This window comes from Notamacropus eugenii, chromosome 2 (assembly GCF_028372415.1).
Source record: "Notamacropus eugenii isolate mMacEug1 chromosome 2, mMacEug1.pri_v2, whole genome shotgun sequence".
Taxonomy (NCBI): Eukaryota; Metazoa; Chordata; class Mammalia; order Diprotodontia; family Macropodidae; genus Notamacropus; species Notamacropus eugenii.
The window spans coordinates 266,133,352-266,151,702 of record NC_092873.1 but is presented as its reverse complement, the minus strand read 5'-3'; the positions used below and the strand labels follow the sequence as shown (position 1 = coordinate 266,151,702).

Genomic DNA, 18,351 nt, shown 5'->3' with positions numbered 1-18,351 from the left:
AGCTGAGGATTACAGACTTTTTAAAAAAACCAAGCTAAAAACAAGCTAAAGCCTGTCAGGAAAAAAAAAAGGTGAGTTTTCTAAGCAGTTTGGTAAAACTATATAATAAAAACAATGCTTTAGTGCTTTTAGGAAAAGAAGATATATTTTACTTTGCTCAAGCTTTCTCAGAGTTAACAGAATGCCTCTCAAATGAAAACACTAATAATAAATGAGCAACAAAGAGGAAGGGGATGGTAAGTCTTTTAATAGAGAACTATAAAATAAAATTGTATTAAGTCTTGAAAGTATTGGAGGAAGGAAATTTAAGTAAAGCAATTAAGGTTACAAAAAGGCAAATTATAATGAATGTTAACCAAAAATCTCTACATCATAATCATCACCACATAATTCCACTAATGCAGAAAACAATACTAACAAACACTGTGGAAACTTATAAATGAAAGGTACTTAATTTTATTGCAGATAACATTTTCAATAATATATCCAAATATGAGGTCAATCAAATTTTTTCCCTCTGGCCATGCACTGATTATTGCAAGCATCTAGGACAATCAAAACCTTTGCTACCACAAATAAAAAGGCAAAATTAAACCAAGACAAATTAAGCTGATTTTTCTCAGTAGCCCAAAAAAGATGGTCTGTAAAGAGCCACATGAAATTATTGATCTAATCTGATAGAGCAAATTCGTATACTCTTAATGCTTATTCTCTAACTAGAGGCTGCTGTAGTTAGGTGAAACTGATTACTAACACCACAATTCACAAGGATTCCATTTTTGCACAAGGTGATTTAAGATGACCAGAGATCTTGAGTTGAAAGGGCCCTCAGAGGTCTTCTAGTTCAGAGGAGTCAAACACACAAAGACTGGCCTGAACCAGATTTTAAAACATAATTGGGAACTATTTAACAAACTAAAAATACAATAAAACACAGATGTTAACATGAGAGTTTTTAATATGTGGCCCATGGGGATCCGTATGTATGGCTTAGTGCCCTATGATCCATTTCTACTTAAGTTTAATGTCGCTGATCTAGTTCATCCCCCCTCATTTTATGGATAAGGATACTGAGGCATGAGGAGGTTAAATTCCCAAAGTCACACTAGCAAGTTTTAGTGTGAGAAGCAGGATTTGACACGGGTCTGTCTGACTTTAAAGCCAGTGTTTTTCCCACTTGTCCCACCATGTCATTTGCTTTTGTAAATGAATTTTTTGGCATCTTATTAAAAGTGATTCATACACTAAAATATTACTAAAAGACTTCACAGCTTGAACTTAAAAATATAACAGATGGGCACAGGTGACAAAAAATATTTAGTGAAAACAGTGAAATTTCTAAATTCCTATTACCTGTTCTGTTTCCACAATCTAAATGCTAACCAGCCAGACTTTTTCTACATGCTTTTGCAACTGCTGGTGAGATAACTGAGGAGTTAGGGGACTTTGTGTTTTTGTTGTGGTCATGATCTGAAAAGACCTTAAGTTTGGTTTGGCTCTAGAATGATCTTTTGAGAAAAATGACGGACATCTCATTGCTTGAGACATCTTTTTTCTAAGTCAGATTCAACCTGTCATTCAAATCACCATAAGAGATTCTATACTGTTTTCCACAAGTCTTGTGAGGCTGAATTTCACATTCCTGTAGGAAGAAAAATAACTAGTAAAATAAGTGGGACTAGTAAAGTTTACTAGTATTCTTCCTTAGAGGAAGCTGGGTAATGGATTCCTGTCCCAGCTCTGTCTTGGATTCCTACTTTCAAATATGAAGTGAAATAAGACTTGTTTTCCCACAAAATTCAAAAGGTGAGAGGATTAATGAATTAACATTTATACAGTACTCAGAGACTCTCTGATGAGACTCTCTGTCTAGATATCATTAACATGCTATGACAGCTGTGTGAATCACTTGAAGAAAGGTATTGTTAGAACAAAATGTGAGTTCTTGCTGCTCTTGCAATATAGGAATGACTGAAGGGTTTCCTAGGCTTAGGCTATATTGGTAATACTGAATTTTAAGAAGCTTGGGAAACTGCACTTTAGGCTTTCAAAGTTTTTCAACCAAAGAGGAAACTACTGAAGGAAGAATTGTCAGATTATTAGTCTTTCACTCAAGAAGAACTGTCATAAAATAACTTATCTGGGGACTCCCTGGTTAAGTGTATTAACATTTGCTTTTTCTCACTAAAAGTCAATATTTTTACTAAAACTAGATGTGTAATATTGATGGATTCATCCCATTTGTTTCTTTCTTGGTTAGAATAAGTCACCAAGTTCTCAGCGTACTGCAAGATTGACTTCAAGAACCTGTTGGGAAAAAAAAAAGAGGAAAATGATTGGCCAAAAGTATCTTTTTTTCTGATAGTAGTTTATCTATCAATTACCCTAATGACTTAAATTGCTTTCTCTTCTTTCCCAGATTACTCCCAAACTACCTTCCTGCTATATCATAAACAAAACTAGAGTAAGCAGAATATACATCATTCTCTTGCTATAAAACCACATACAAATGGTCTCAACAATGTTTGATGAGGATTCTAAGATTTGGGCAATTAGAAAACATGAGAAAAATGAATTAAAGCAGAATGACTCTAAGAGACATATACTCCCACTTTTCCTTTAGGATTGAACTGTTTACCTCTACCAATCCATAAAGTGGAAGGCACAAAGTCATTGGCTAAATGTTAGTTCTTCTGAAAAGAGATTTGTTTTTCTAGTCAACTTTAAACATATCAGTGCTTATTAAATAGACCTGATGACCTTCTCTGCGGAACAAACATGAAGAAATTAACATAAATTCAAAGTCAAAGTAAACATCCTGGAAGAAAGGGAAATTTTCCTGACAATAAATATTATTAGAGACTATCAAAAAAGTTTAAACTTCTGCCAAGACTGTTTTACAGACTCCCGTGCATCTAGACACCAGTTAACCAAGTATTAGCATCACAGAATCTTAAGATGTCATCTAGTCCAGGGCTTCTTAAACTTTTTCCACTTGCTATGTTGTATGGCCCAAGGGCATGCACAGTGCAAAGTGCGCATGATTTATGATCAGAACCAAGATTTCAGTGAAGTTGTGATGCAACACCAGCAAGTGCTGCCAGAAATACCTTAGATTCATTATGTGTTTGATTTGAATTAATTTTTTGTCATTGTGCATCAGAAACCCTTTACTGTTGTCAAATTTTTTGCAACCCCATTTCGGGTAGCGACTCACAGTTTAAGAAGTGCTAATCTAGTCTAACCACTCGCTCCACTGAGGTATTTTCTGTACACCCTTCCTGACAGACTGTTGCAAGCCTGGGCCTAAATAATTCCAATGACCAAAGTCACCTCACAAGACAGTCTACTCTGTCTCTAGATAGAAAATTATTCTGTTCAACATTTCTCAAACTCAATCAAAATGTGCTTTCACAAAGAAAAAAAAATCTGATCTCTCTTCTTTATCTTCAAATATCTTTAGATAGTTACAATGCCTTCCCCTCATCCCAAGGCTTTATTTTTTCCAGACTACCCTTAATACATTATGGTTTTCAGTTTCACTCCTGGTTTCTGTCTCCCTCACTGCCCTAGTTATACTTTTCTAGACGTGGTCCAGTTAATCAAAGTCTATCTTAAAATGTGGTACCCACAAGAGAACACAAACACTCCAAGATAGAGTGTGAGCAATGAGAACACAATGAAGCTATCACCTATTTTGATCTAGGGCAGAGGTGTCAAATACATGGCCTGAGGCCTCATGTAGCCCATAACATACCCAAGTGCAGTCTGAACCTGATTAAAATGCAACTAGGAAATATTTAACAAAATCTGCAACATTACACTAAAACATCGATCACATAACATTGTAAACCTAAGCCAGTATCTGACCCGCAGGAATCTGTATGAATGTAGAGACCCCATTTCTATGTGATTCTGACACCACTGTCCTAAGACACTATACCTCTACTAATAAAGTCTAGTGTTATTTGCTGGGTATTTTGCTACCGTATCATTCTGCTGACTTACCTTGAGCTTGCCATCCACTAGGATCTAGGTTTAGAGCAGAAAGAGGTGTCATCTACGCCAACCTTCTCATTTTACAGATGAGGAAACTGAGGCTCAGAGAACAGAGAGATGAAATGACTTGCCCAATTCAAACCAACATCCTCTGATTCTAAATCCAGTGTTCTTTCTACTGTACCATAGTACTGATCTGATTTTTGAGTTGCCAGAGCAGATGCAGAAGGTTTCTGAGGCGACTGCTATGACTAGCAGCTACAGCCTTGAGGAATCCTCACAAAGAGTTAATATGATCTTTATGTGGCCCTTGAGCTTTCAGGTCTTAGGATATAGGCAAGGAAGACACAATCAATCTCTCTCTCTCTTTCATATATGTATATATATGAATATATATATATTCATATATATGTGTATATATGTGTGTTATATTGAATCTTTAGACCCTAATGCTATAGAAGCCTTTAAATATTTTGGAAATGTGTTGTCCTCTCCTATATCTGAAAAATTCAGTTCTGCCAAAAAGATTTTGTTCTAAATCACTGAGCTGTAATAAGAATTTATCAAATAAGAAAAACTGAATCTTCCTTAGCAATCACTGAGGCCAAGTTAGCTATATACGAACATATAAATTAACTGAGAACACAACTGTTCAGCACTTAACTGTGTGCAAAGCACTACATATGCTAAGTGCTAGGAATACAAACAGAAAATCTAATCCACTTGCAAGTCAAACATCCCCCTCCTGATGTCACTGGTCCTCTTCAAGAATGAAGGACGAACAAGAACAACAACCATATAGGGTAGGATTCACTAAAGGACTCCTGGAAAAATACAATGGTCCTCATGGTGCATCAGCAGGGGAGAAGTAAGGCCTGGCAGGTTAGATGGCAAGTAGTTTAGTTTGGCTGGAATGCAAGGGGGATAAGGCTGATGTATAAACATATCTTCTTTAGTGTTATTTTGACTGATAACACAGTATATGTTTCTGGAAAACGGTAACAGGTACTGGGATGAGATCAGGGTCAATGGTATGTTTACTACTATTCCAAGGACTTTTAAGAAAAGGAGTAATGGGCTATCTCCTTAGAGGTCTAAAGAGAGGAAACAACCAACTCTACTGCATTTCCTGCCTGCTGGTGGCAGTTGGTCAGTGGTTGATTTGGGAAGTGGTGGTGATGGTGGGCCCACATTACCACACAGAGTGCTCCCTTGATGATGGCAGATTAACTAGGTCAGACATATGGCCCATGATGATACTGCTATTATCAGGGTTTTTAGAGACAAGATCCTAGGTTACTTTCACTGGGTGGCGGTAATGGTGTTGATTTAGCCTGTTTCATTCATGCCTTCCCCTTTCTCTCTCCCTAGAGCACCTTTCTGCAAGGCTGGCTTGCAGAATATCTCTCTCTGATATGTCTACAGGCAGCAAGACGGACTTTGGTTTTTGGTTTTTGATTGTTCTCTTAGAAATATTCATTTTATCTGTACCAGTAATAGTAATTCTAGATTCTCAAGTAAAAAAGAAACTTTGAAAAGATTCACTATATTTCTATATCTATGCCATCTCGGTGGCAGTACGGTACACTGAAAAGACCACATGCTCTGGAGACTGAAAAATTGGATTCAATTCCTACCTCTAATGCTGTTACAAAGACCTTGGGCAAGTCACTTATCTACCTAGTCCTCGATTTCTTCATCTGTAAATAAGGGGGCTGCCTTAAATGGCTTCTGCTATTCCTTCCAGCACTAGCTGTATGAACCTATATAAATATCTAGAGGAAAATGCTTAAGAAATACATCAATCTACTGGTTTAATAAAAAGATAATGTCAAAGAGAATGGACAAGTAAAAATAATACAAGGGAGGTCCATATCATTCATTTCAAAATATTACATACTTACTTTAAGTACTGCTGGTATTCGCAAGTATTTTTTTCATTAACAGTATGTATGTTGACCAATTCCAGTGTGATCAGCAATAATATTAGCTGGAGTACAGGAGACAAAAGCTTAATACTAAAAATAAAAGAGTTTAATTAACTAAAATGTTTCCTTCATGTCAAAAATGACTTTTCCATTAAAAAAACACCTTTGTTTACCTCTGCTACTATTCTACCTAGCTATAATCACACTTCCCTGTTTTCTTTCACCACTAAAACCTGGTAAACAAGGGGCCTCCATACAGAGCCTCAATTTCCTCAACACACATTCACAGAATCCAATTCAACAAACATGTATGGAATACCTACTATATGGATGGCATCAAGCTAGGAACTAGGCTAGGGAAACAAAGACAGAACTGAAACTGTGGTCTGTTCTTTGGAAACTTACATTTCTTTAGGACAGTTGGATGCAACATGCACATAGAGAAATAAATAGATGCAAATGAGACAAACATTCTTGGGCATGGCCAATCGGAGGAATTTGCTTTGTTTGACTGTCTGTATTTGTTAATACAATTTTTTTCCTTTTTTTTTTCCAGTGAAGGTGGTCAGGTTGTGGGGAGAGAAATGAAATGCTGGTTAACTAAGAAAGGTAAAATAAAATAAAAGTTACATTAAAAAGAAATAAATGGAAGAAATCTTGTGAGGGAGAAGGCATTTAAAACTGAGAGAAATCAAGTAAGCCTTCATTGGAAAGGTGGTATCTGAGCACTGAAAGAAGATGAGATTCTAAGGAATGCATTGTAATCGTTCCATGTGACTTGCATAAATACATGGAAGTAGGAGATGAAATGTGTAATTCAAAGGTTTGTCATCCAGATTCACACCCTTCCCTGTAAGTGTTCTCATAGGTTTTGTCCTGGGTCCCCATTCTTCTTACTCTTCTCTCTTTCTCTCCCTCTATCAGCAGCCCCCACCAACACCAACCTGTTCAACATGCGTAGATAGTTCTGCCTCTGGCGAGACCGAAGTGTCTTTTGCGTCCACTGCTTAAATCTTATTTCTGTAGTGGCAATAATTTGATCAGACACTAGGTGGCAATGCGCACTTATTTTCTGAAATATCGCAAGGACTTCAAGGACAGACCGGGGACAATACAAAGTTTGAATGCGTTTGCTGCAAAGCTCCTGAAGCAATAGGGACCACCTGGAAATCAGAAATGAAGCTTTGATCATCACATGCTTTAAAATGAACTTGCAAGAGATTCACTTTCCCATAACATGAATAACTTTTGCCAAAAAAAAAAAAAAGCAAATTTCCTGAAACTTGTACATCTACCAAGATCCACCCAGCAGCCTTCTTATCTAATTGAATTCATAACCACAAATACCTGTCTAGATATTTCTAGAATTAGAAAACTATCCCTCAACTACAAAAGATATATACAAAAGATAAACGCAGGCAATGCAAACAAGTAATGCCTTAATATTCAAGAAAATTGAGGGGATGCCCATCAACTGGGGATGGCTGCACAAGCTGTGATGGGTGATTGTGATGGAATGGTATTGTGCTATAAGAAATGACAAACAGGATGGTTTCAGAAAAACCTGGGAAGACTTACATGAACTGATGCAGAGTGAAGTGAGCAGAACCAGGAGAACATTGTACACTGGAACAGCAACATGGCACAATAATCAACTGCGAAAAATGTATCTACTCTGATCAGTGCAAGACAATTCTGAAGGACTTAAGATGAAGAATGCTATCCACCTCCAGAGAAAGAAAAGATGGAGTCTGAATGCAAATTGGAGCATACTTTGTTAATTTCTTTATTTTTCTTGTTTTAGTTTAGTTTTGAATATGGTCAACATGGAAATATGTTTCCATGATTCCCCATGTATAAATGACATTATATTTCCTGTCTTTACAACAGATTAGGGAGGGAGAGAATTCAGAACTCAAAAAATTTTCTTTAATTAAAGTTAAAAATATAATAATAAATCAGAAAATAATTATAATAATGCTAAAGATGCCTTGACTTACTTTGCTGTGGGAGGATTATCCAGTAAGTTATTCAAATCACAGTCACCCTGTGGCATGTAATGTTGGAGTTCAGAAGAAATTTTTAAAATCAAATGATAACAATCCTTGGTTTCAGAACTGCCTTCTAATCTGAAAAATATAAAATTTTAGATTTATAACTACAATTTTGGAAGTTCATATTTGAATAAATGAATATGCAACTAGTTTGTATAAACATTCTACTTTTCATGACTTTGTTACATAACATCTCTTGTATAACATCAGCACCAAATCCTTTGAGTAATGGGCAGGTACTGATCAGAAAATCTTTTTTTTTCACTGATATGACAATGTACTTTTGATGTTTAGTTTAGCTTTAGTTGGCTTTTCAAAGTCTTTGAAAGGGCATGCTTGCATTACATACATAAACACACACACACACACACACACACACACACACACACACACACACACAGCAATCCTACTATTATTAGTTCGCTACCCTGTAACTTGGGGACAGCAATGTTTCCTTAATGAAATGGACATTTTACTGGAAAAAATATCTATAAAATTCTTAATTAGAAAAGATTTTTTTGTGAAGGACTGGGTAATTTTATTATTATTTAGTCTTCAAAACAGATGAAGTGGAATTGGTACTTAAGAAAATAAAGATGAGAAAAACTGCTGGTCTAGACCAAATTACAGATGAGATCTATAAAACTGAAGATCACTCAAAGGGCAATGAAGGGGGACACAGTGGGCAAGAGCAGGCTGCAACACACCCTAAGTAAAGAATTACAAAAGAGAAGTAATAGGAAGGATTTCATCAAAGAAATGCATGAGCAAAAAACTGAAAGGGGCCTGAGTACCATTACAGTTAGAGCAAGAGATAACTGAAAGTCCATCCACTCCACTGGTACCTTCCCTCCCTAAAACAAGAGACAGAAAGGAATAGGAACATCCCCCAAGCAGCAAAATCATAGCAGTTGCACATGATGAGTAGGCAAGGTAGGCTGTGGTCTGTATCTTTGGAGGAAATAGCCCAGACTGATGAGATCACAGATTCACGTGAGTATCTAAGTTCTGTTCTTTTAAAAGTCTTCTCTGAATAAGAATGAATTTTAACACTAAAGATCAAAGGCCTATCAAGATCCCACCTAACTCCATGACTTTACCACACCAGTCCTACCTTTCCTTAGATTGAAACATACCTGGCTGCTTCCTGAATTTGTTCCACTGGCACTAATGGAAGCTGAGGCCATATTCTGATGCTTTTCTCACAGTACAGAATCTAGGAAATTAAAATATAATTAATTTTAAGGAATTTAAAGCTATTTTCTGATAAATAGATTTTTCAGAATGATGTCAAATTTAGAATGTAATGCATGTGAGAAACTCAGTAAGTTCCATTTTTAGTATTTTAGCCAAAAAAATTAGTGTAAGTAATTCAGCATTTTACTTCCTGGTATACATAAATCACAACTAAACTATTACAATAAACAAGTTCACACTTACGTGATTCAAAGTAATGACTACTTGCAGACACACATTTACAATGTCTCCTTAACACCCTGATATGTAATTATGACCTAAGCTTGGCCAAGAGATGAACTAACTGGACGTCCAGTAGACATCTGCAACTCAGTTTGTCCCAAACTGACCTCATTACCTTTTCCCCAAGCCCTCCCCCTTCCTAGGTTTCCTATTACTGCAGAGGCTACCACTACCCTTATAGGCCCCATCCTGACTCTTCCCTCTCTTACACCTCAAGTAGCCAATCTTTGCCAAGTCCTGTCATTTCTACCTGTGTAGTATCTCTCATAGCTACCCCCTTCTCTCCTCTGACACGGCCATGACCCTGATATATGTCCTCAGTCACCTCACACCTTGACTACTGTCAATGCCTTTGGCTGCTCTCCCTGCCCCAAGTCTCTCCCCACTCCAGTTTCTCCTCCACTCAATTGTCAAACTGATCCTCACTATTCCTCACACAAACTTCCATCTCTTGACTCTGGGAGTTTCACTGGCTGTTCCCTATGACTGCCTCCTCATCACCTTCTGGTTTTCCTGAAAATCTTCACCTTCCTTCAAGTTTCAGTTAAAATACGACCTTCTGCAAGAAGCCTTTCCCAGTCTTTTTTAATGTTAGCACCTTCCTTCTGAAACTAATCCCAATGAGGTGACACAGTGGATAAAGCCCTATGCCTACAGTCCTCAAGAACTGAGCTCAAATCTAGCCTCAGATTCATAATAGCTGTGTGACCCTGGGCTAGTCACTTAACCTCTGTTTGGCTCATCTATAAAATGAGGATAATACTAGTACCTATCTCCTAGGGCTGTTGTGAGGATCAAATGAGATAATGATTATAAAGCACTTAGCACAGTGCCTGGCACATAGGAAGTGCTATACAAATGTTAGCCAGTATTCTTTATCTTGCTTATACACAGTTAACTGCATGTTGTCCCTTCCCACCCCACCCCGCCTTAGACTGTGAGCTCCTGGAGAGTGGGGACCGGTTTGTTTGGGGATTTTTGGAGAGTGGCGGATTGCCAGTATTCACAGTGCTTAGTACAGTGCCTGGCACAGAATAGGTATTTAATTAATACTAGTTGACTGAGTCAGGAAAATGCATTTCCCTCCCTTCATTGGAGAGGGGTGAAAATAAGCACGGAATATTGCATGTGCTGTCAGACATGTTGATGTGTTGGTCGTTTTTGAACTGTTTTTCCCCTCTTTTAAAAAAATTTTGTTACAATGAATGGCTCACTCCATAGGGAAGAAGGGAAGGAAATATTTGGAAATGAATGTTACATTAAGAAAAGATATCAATAAAAATGAGGTGGTTTTTTTCAAAAAAAAAAAAAATAGCTCATTGATGACCTTGGGAAGGGCCATTTCAGTTAAGTGACGAAATCAAATGCCAGGAAGGACTAAAAAATGAGAGCAAGTGGAGGTACTATGGAGAGGAAACTTTTCTTTTCCCTCTTCCTGGGGTTTCTGCTGTGAGGAAGGAAAGATATGAGAAATAATATAAGAAAATGAGCGTACCAAATTTTATTTTTAAGGATGGGTAGACCTTCAGGTGTTTGTAGGCCGCCAGGAAGGAGTGAACAAAGAGAGGCTGAAAATCAGGGAGAGAAAGAGGAGATGATCAAAGAGGGCAAGCTCCAGGAAGAGACAGGATGAGGATCAGGAAGACCTGCGATCGAATTTGAATCTTGATTCTATCACATAATAGTAGCTATGTGACCTGAGCAATTCACTTAACCTCTCAGCCTCAGTTTTTTCATCTGTTAAGTGGGAATAATAATAATAATTCAATCTCTAAAAGGCAGCTGGTGATGCTTAGCTAGTGAGAGACTGAGGTCAGATATATGAATCCATGAGTCATCTGTGTAACTAACTCCATGGGCACTGATGAGGTCCCCAAGACAGAAAACATAGAAACAGAAGATTAGAAAGCTGAGGACAAAACCTTGAGCAAGACTCACATTTAGTTGGTGTGATTTCAGTGAAGAACCAACAAAGGAGCCTAAGGAGTGGCTGAAACAGGAGACCACAAGAGAGACTGTCATAACAGCCCAAAAAGGAGAGAGCATCTAAAAGGAAAGATGGCCAAATGATAAATGCACCAACTAGGTAAAAAAGGATAAAGACTTTTTAAAAATCAGATTTGGCCATTAAGAGATTATTAGTAACTTTGGAGAGAATAGTTTCAGTCAAGTGTTATGGTCACAAGCCAGAATACAAAGGTTTGAGTAGTGAAAGGAGGGGATATGGAGGCTGCAACGTACACAATATTTCAATGAGTTTATATGAAAAAGGGAAGAGAGATAGCTTGAGTGTCTGGTAGGGTGAAGGAAAGCTTTTTTTAAGGATGAGGAATGGCTGGACTCCTTTGAAGACAGTAGGGAAAGAACCAACAGGTTGAAGATGAGAGAAAGAGAGGGAGGGAGAAATGAAGGAAGAAAAAATGAAGAGAAAAGAAATGAAGAGAAGAGGTAGATGGAGAGGGAGAGGCAGAGGATGAGGAAGAACTTAGAGGAAAAGAGAATAATTGAGGTTGCAACATGCAGGTGAAGACTGGAGGAGGCAAGGATCAAGGGCAACTCAGTTGTCAAAGACTGGAGAAAGGAGAGAGTTGGGGACCATATCAAGGTGTTTCAAAATGAGGAGAGAGAAGAGGAAGCTCGTGTTAAATGGCCTCTGCCTACCCTTCTTCCGAAATGTCTGAAATCTCATCTCCTAAAATCTAAGGCACACATCACATCATTCCCAATTCTCCTTTCCTTCTCTATTACAAATCCTAAGACAGAAGAGGCAACGTCTCCCTCTTACCCTCACACAAAGTTCCATCATTTCTACCCCACTTTGGGAGAATTAGAGACAGACAAGTTCCTCATGTTCAACACTCCATATTTTGAAGGATTAAATAATCACTAAGGCAAACCAAGACATTATCTGCCCTACTTTTTACAGAAAAGAGCTCTGCAGCAGACCAATTGAAGTTCTCCATCACTACTATACCATTACTTGGTTCCAGGCTTATAAATGAACAAGTTCATCAACAAACATACACAAAAAAATTATCCCTTTAGGTAACATGCCTTCCTACCTTTTTCTTAAGCTGAGAAACTGGATGGAATTGAGAACAATAGCAGTTTACACAGCTGATTAAAGTTCTGATTGATGCATTCTCCTGGTTTTAAAAAAAACAGCAGATTAAGCTCAATCACTGTAACTGTTTTAGTTCCTGGCTTTGTAACACTGAACTGAAAGTCATTTAAAGACACAAGTTTCCTAGAGACCTTATCCCAAAGGAAAGACAAAAAAACAAACGATTATAATGAAAAGAAGTTCTTCATTAGCATTCTGTGAAACTTGAAATATAAGGCCAGATTATAGCCAATAACAGTCTTAATTTAATAAATAATGAGACATTCTAACAAAATTTAAAAGTATGACAGCTTTAGTAATAACTGTCTTGGTATGGCCCACTTCCAGACAAACTGAGCAGACAGAGAATCTTTTATAACATTCAATTGCTTGATATATAGTTTTGAAAAAAAAATTTTTTAGTTCATACAATGACAGAATCATATCCTATCAGAGCCAGAAGAGATCTTAATGATCTTTCTCAGTTCCTGTACTCTGTGGTTTTCAGTCACCCTTCCTATACCCTATACCCTTCTTATATGAGGCAGGTAGGCAGCATAGTGGACAGAGCATTGGGCTTGGAGTCAGGAAAATCTGAGTTCAAATGCGGTTTCAGACACCTACTAGCTGTGTGACCCTGGGCAAGTCACTAACTTTAGTTTGCCTAAGTTCTCTCAAATGTGAAATGGGGATAATAACAGCACTTAACTCATAGATAGGGTTGTTCTGAGGCTCAAAGGAGATCATATTTGTAAAGCACTTAGAGTGCCTGGCACACAAATGCTTATTCTCTTTCCCATTCCTTCTCCCCTATACAATACAAAAGGAAATAAATTATGGAATTTGCCATTCACATGCAATAAGAAATGAAATAACAAAATTAATTTTAATAAGATAAGAGTTCCTCCATATTCTCAATATCACTCCATGAGATTCTCATAACCCAGATTGGAAACCTCTGTTCTAGTCCAAACCTTTCACTCTACAAACAGATGAAGAATGAGAGTGTCAGGGAGGTTAACCTATCCATGGTCATACGAATTGTTTGTTGTCACGCCAGGGGCAGAGAACCACATTAGGGTTCTTTCTACCATACCACACAACCCCAGCTCTTGACGGTTCTCATTAGCTTTTAGAAACATACAAAGAGGTATTTCTAAGAAGCAGCTTAAACAACTTCAAATTAAATTAATAGAAAATTTGTAGACACATTTGACAAGGAGAATTTTTAAAAAGAAGTCAAGAAAAAGACTTCCATTCTCAATTTTCCCTACTAATAGAGAAATAAGTGATTCAAAACAGAATTAAGAACTTACTATATTTTCAAAGTAATCTTGTTTTAGGCATATCTGGTAAGCAAATATAACTGACATTAAATTTTCCATAAATAATATTACCTCAGAAACTGATAACACATCTTCTCCAACAAATCTGACTAAGAGTACAACAGAAAAGGCAAGTAGCTGATTTGTAAGCTCCTTTGGAAAGTCATTTAAGTTGATCTCCCCATGGCTTAAGCGATCTCTTACACGGGGGCCTTCTTGATGGTTCAAGAAATCCCAAAGAAACTCCTGTCAGGAAACAAGTGGACATAAGATACATGTAGTCTTATTAATGCGTATTGCATGAAGTCAACTACAGAACAAATAACAAACTTCCACTGGGCAATACTTTTGAAAGCAATCATTTTAACATAAACAATACATTGTTTGTAATTTCCTAACGTAAAAAACTTTTCTTTAGCATAGGATCATAGGATCATAGGATCATAGGACTTAGAGATAGAAAGAGCTTTAGAGGTCATCTAGTCCAGATCTCTCATTTCACTGATAAGGAAATGGAGGCCCAGGAAAATTCAATAACTTGTCAAAGGTCATTCAGGTAATAAATGCTAGGGTCAGAATCAAATCTGGATCTTCTATCTCCACATTCAAGGCTCTAAGTACTATTAACTACAGAATCCTAATTTCTTATAAACCTTTAGCAAACACCTATTTCTTACAGTATATTTGTGGACAAAACAAAATAAACCAGAAAACTGTCAATGGGACTTTGCATATTTCATTAATATGCATAGTATATTGTACAGCAATATATTAATAATATAATCTCACCACTTCAGTCTTGATGTAGGCAAGGATTTTTTGGTTTGATTTTCTGTTTAGGCATTAGTTAAGATCCCTAAGAAATCGGGGGGGGGGGGGAGTTCTGAATGAGTTACAGATACCAAAGTTTCTAACAGCTATTGCTATAGTGACTTTTTTTATAAAACTTTTCTCTGCTATCCAACCTCTCTAAAGTTGACAACCCAAATTTGATTAATCTCTCTTTATATACACATAGCCTTCAATACTGTCCACAGATAGTGTCATTCTTCCCACTTGTCATTCCCTTGGCCTTTTGTCTTTCATTTGGAGGTTCTAATAAACTGAAATAGTTATTTTCTCCTCTTGCAACAATGTGGAAATGGAATGAAAATCTCACAAATAACCTGCATCCATACATGGCCTCTTCCACACATGTTCATCTTCCAGCTTCCCCACCCCACATAGGGCAACTGCTCTAAAAAGTTTTGGGCAGAAAAAGGTTTAAAAAATATTTATCAATTCAAACTACCTCTGCTACCTTAGGTGGCCTTTTAATGCCAAAAGAGGCCCCAGAGAACTATTGGTCTAGTACTTTACTTTATAAATGACAAAGCCCAGAGAGGGTAAATGATTTTCCTAAGCTCATACATCTAATAGCGCCGTTAAAATTAGAACTAGTCTCTTAATGTCTTGTCCAATATATTTTCAACATAAAATTCTGAAGTATTCTCCTAATCTATGTTACAATTTAAACAGAAAAGAGGGTCAGGCTTTAGTCCCTAGTAATTTTCACTAAACAGTGTTGTGACTCACTATTACATATTTTCTTACTAAATTATTGCTGAAAGACTATAAATCCTGAACAAAAAAACTAGATAATAGAAATTATAAATAGTAATAGCCAATAGTAGATGTTTATATAATGTTTTAAGGTTTACAAGGTACTTTACGTATATTATATGATTTGAATAATGTATTTAGATATAATTTGCTCAGTCATTATATATTTATCTAGAAGTCACACTGTAAATTCTGCTCAAGACAAAGTACATTTAGTTGATAAGGGAGATCTGATATCTTCTATTATCTGCCATTATTACAGCTCTCCTAGTGGTATCAGCATTGCTGCGAACTATTCTACAATGTGGAGCCAGAAATTAAATTTTTATAGTTGAAATGGCAGTAAACATGCACTGATAAGTGACTCATCGAAGATATATATCTCATGACAATGATGTTTCTTAGAACTGAAGGTACAGTTCTATTTTACAGGTAGATGTCCCACATTAAACCTCATTCCTCTCCAGGCAAACTCTGGACCTTCTCTACCAGGCCCCAGGCTTCAACAGGAAATCAAACAAGGAATGGGTGTTTCTGAAATGGTCATCACGTTAATCCTCAAAAACACAATTATCTAAAATTAATTCAAAACCTTGCTGTCTTAGAAAGGCTGCCAAAGTTTGTGCTCTCAATTAGTCATCAAAAGCCCATGAGAAGCATTAGACAGACTTTAGTGAAGGGCAATGGACTGCATTACCTAATGAAATAGACCTTTCGTAAGCCAAATTCATACAGGCATGATCTAATAACTCAGAAGGAAAACCTACACATAATTTTAACTAAGATGAAATGAAATTATATTTAGAACAGTCTGAAGCAGCCTTTGCTTTATTTATCAACATTGATTTGGGAAATTTACAGAGCATTTTTCCTGCAAGAGTTATAAAAGGAAGCGTTATACATTTTTGCTTCAATGTATCTTATATTTGGCATCTGTGTGTATAAGTTTAATTATACAAGATGCTCCGTGAGAGTAACTTTAAATACACTTTTAGATCCTTTGTCCTCAAATTTTCCAGCATATAAAAGCTTCTAAGGTACAAGTAGCATAATACCTATCAATACCTTGACACACTCATGTAATTTTGAATACTAGGTTCATGGGTCTCCAGAAGAGGCAACTGAGCTCCAAGTGCTGCATTACTCCCTATTGGAAGCATGGGGTAATTTATTCCTTAAATGAGCAGCAGACTGGTGACATATGAAGTGTTTCTGCAACTTTCCCTACCTGCTAACTCCATAAATGAGCACTGATGCTTTGGTACTCTATCCTAGGACTATGAGAATCCAGTGTTAGTAGAGCAGCCCAAGTGTGTGTTGCCTCCCTGGAAAACAGGACAGAATAGGAAAAGCAGTCAGAGTTTCCTGCAGCTAAGCAAACTCTCTGAGCCCTCCCTCTCTTATAGATAAAACTGGTCTCTGCCCATTTCTTTCTGGAGCTGGAGGATAAAGCTCTGCCTTCCAGGGTCAGGGTGAACAGAAGTCATGGTGGGAGCCATCATGACAGACACTTCAATGGTTCAACAACCTCTGAGGACAACTGAGAAATATGTGTAGTGCTGTAGTGTCTCTCCCTCCTTTTCTCTCTTTCTTCTGTTCCTTCTTTGCTTTATCTCTTTTTCTCCTTTTCCTTTTCTCCTCCATTCTCTACTTCAGTTTTGCTTACTTTCTCCTTTTGCCATTTCTTCCCTTCCTTGCCTCTAATTTTTCTCCCCACTCTTCTTTTTCAAACTTTAATTTATACCTTTCTCATAACTTATACCTCTTTCTTATGCCTTTGCCGCCTATTTTCTCATCTTCAATTTCACCATGCTGTTTTCTCCACTTCTGTTCACTTACCTCATTTAGTCAGACACAGAGAGGAGCATAGTAGTCCTATTCATTCCTCTCCATCAACCCCTTTCCCCAACAAAAATCAAAAACAAACAAAAAAACCCTTGGGACATCTTTTTTTAATCCACAATGTTACAGAAATTCAAATATCAAGAAATCTGAACCAAAATGCAACACTCAGGAAACACTGCTTTAAACATACATTCTGGAAGGAAATCTCCTAATCCTGACCAAAGTTAACTACTTTTATTTTGTTTTGACTAAATTATTTCAATACATAAAGAATGTTAAATCTGGAAGATATTTAATACTTTACCATTGCAGGTTCTCCAAGGAAAAGAGGAAGATTATTGATTTCATCATTACTCAATTGTTTTGCTAATATCTAAAGAGGCAAAGAAATAAATTGTGAATGTACCATGAAGCCTCATAATTACTTCTTAACAGTGGTATTACTGACACAAAATAATGCTTTTTGAAAAGTATTTAAAACATGAAAAGTGAAAGAACTATTGAAATTCACATGCAGATTTTACTTTTAAATGCCTATTAAATTGAAATAAAAAATGTTTATTCAGTATAGACTAAAAGAAAGCAAATAGTTTTAAGTGGTTTGAGGTTTATAAAGAACTGTATTTATCTAACACCAAGGGCGAGCATTTTCAGTAATGAAGATCAGGAGTGAAGCAAGGGGGGGTCCAACTGTTACCATAGCTATTCAATACTGGACTAGAAATGTTAACTACAGCAATAAAACAAGAGAAGGAAATTGAAGCACATAGGTAGTAAGGAAACTATTACTTTCTGCATATGGTATCATAGTTTACCTAAAGAACCCTAGAAGTCAACCAAAAAACTAACAGAAACAACTAACAACTTCAGCAAATTTGCAGGATGCAAAATAAACCCACGCAAATTACTAGTATTTCTATATAATGCCATCAAAAGTGCTTTAGATAAAAATATTCCATTTAAATCAACCACAGACAGTATAAAAAACTTGGGAGTCCACCTGCCAAGTGAGACAT

The 18,351-nt window shown here is 36.8% G+C and overlaps 1 protein-coding gene across 7 annotated transcripts in view; it reads right to left on the bottom strand.

The window, feature by feature from the left end:
- Positions 1-227: 227 nt before the first annotated feature.
- The window catches only part of ERMARD (ER membrane associated RNA degradation), a 38,947-nt gene continuing 20,823 nt past the window's right edge, over positions 228-18,351 (bottom strand). For 3 of the 7 annotated variants that reach the window (XM_072643945.1, XM_072643947.1, XM_072643946.1), the window contains exons 11-18: positions 17,640-17,708; positions 13,961-14,134; positions 12,523-12,606; positions 9,118-9,197; positions 7,928-8,056; positions 6,872-7,090; positions 5,904-6,017; positions 228-2,307 (exon numbers count right to left, since the gene is read on the bottom strand). In XM_072643945.1, coding sequence (XP_072500046.1) covers positions 2,112-2,307; positions 5,904-6,017; positions 6,872-7,090; positions 7,928-8,056; positions 9,118-9,197; positions 12,523-12,606; positions 13,961-14,134; positions 17,640-17,708 — 1,065 coding nt within the window. In that variant the 3' untranslated portion in view covers positions 228-2,111. Of the gene's footprint in view, positions 2,308-5,903; positions 6,018-6,871; positions 7,091-7,505; positions 7,655-7,927; positions 8,057-9,102; positions 9,198-10,955; positions 11,029-12,522; positions 12,607-13,960; positions 14,135-17,639; positions 17,709-18,351 lie in introns of those variants that run through there. The other 4 variants (XR_011974715.1, XR_011974716.1, XR_011974717.1 and 1 more) reach the window with 4 other exon arrangements.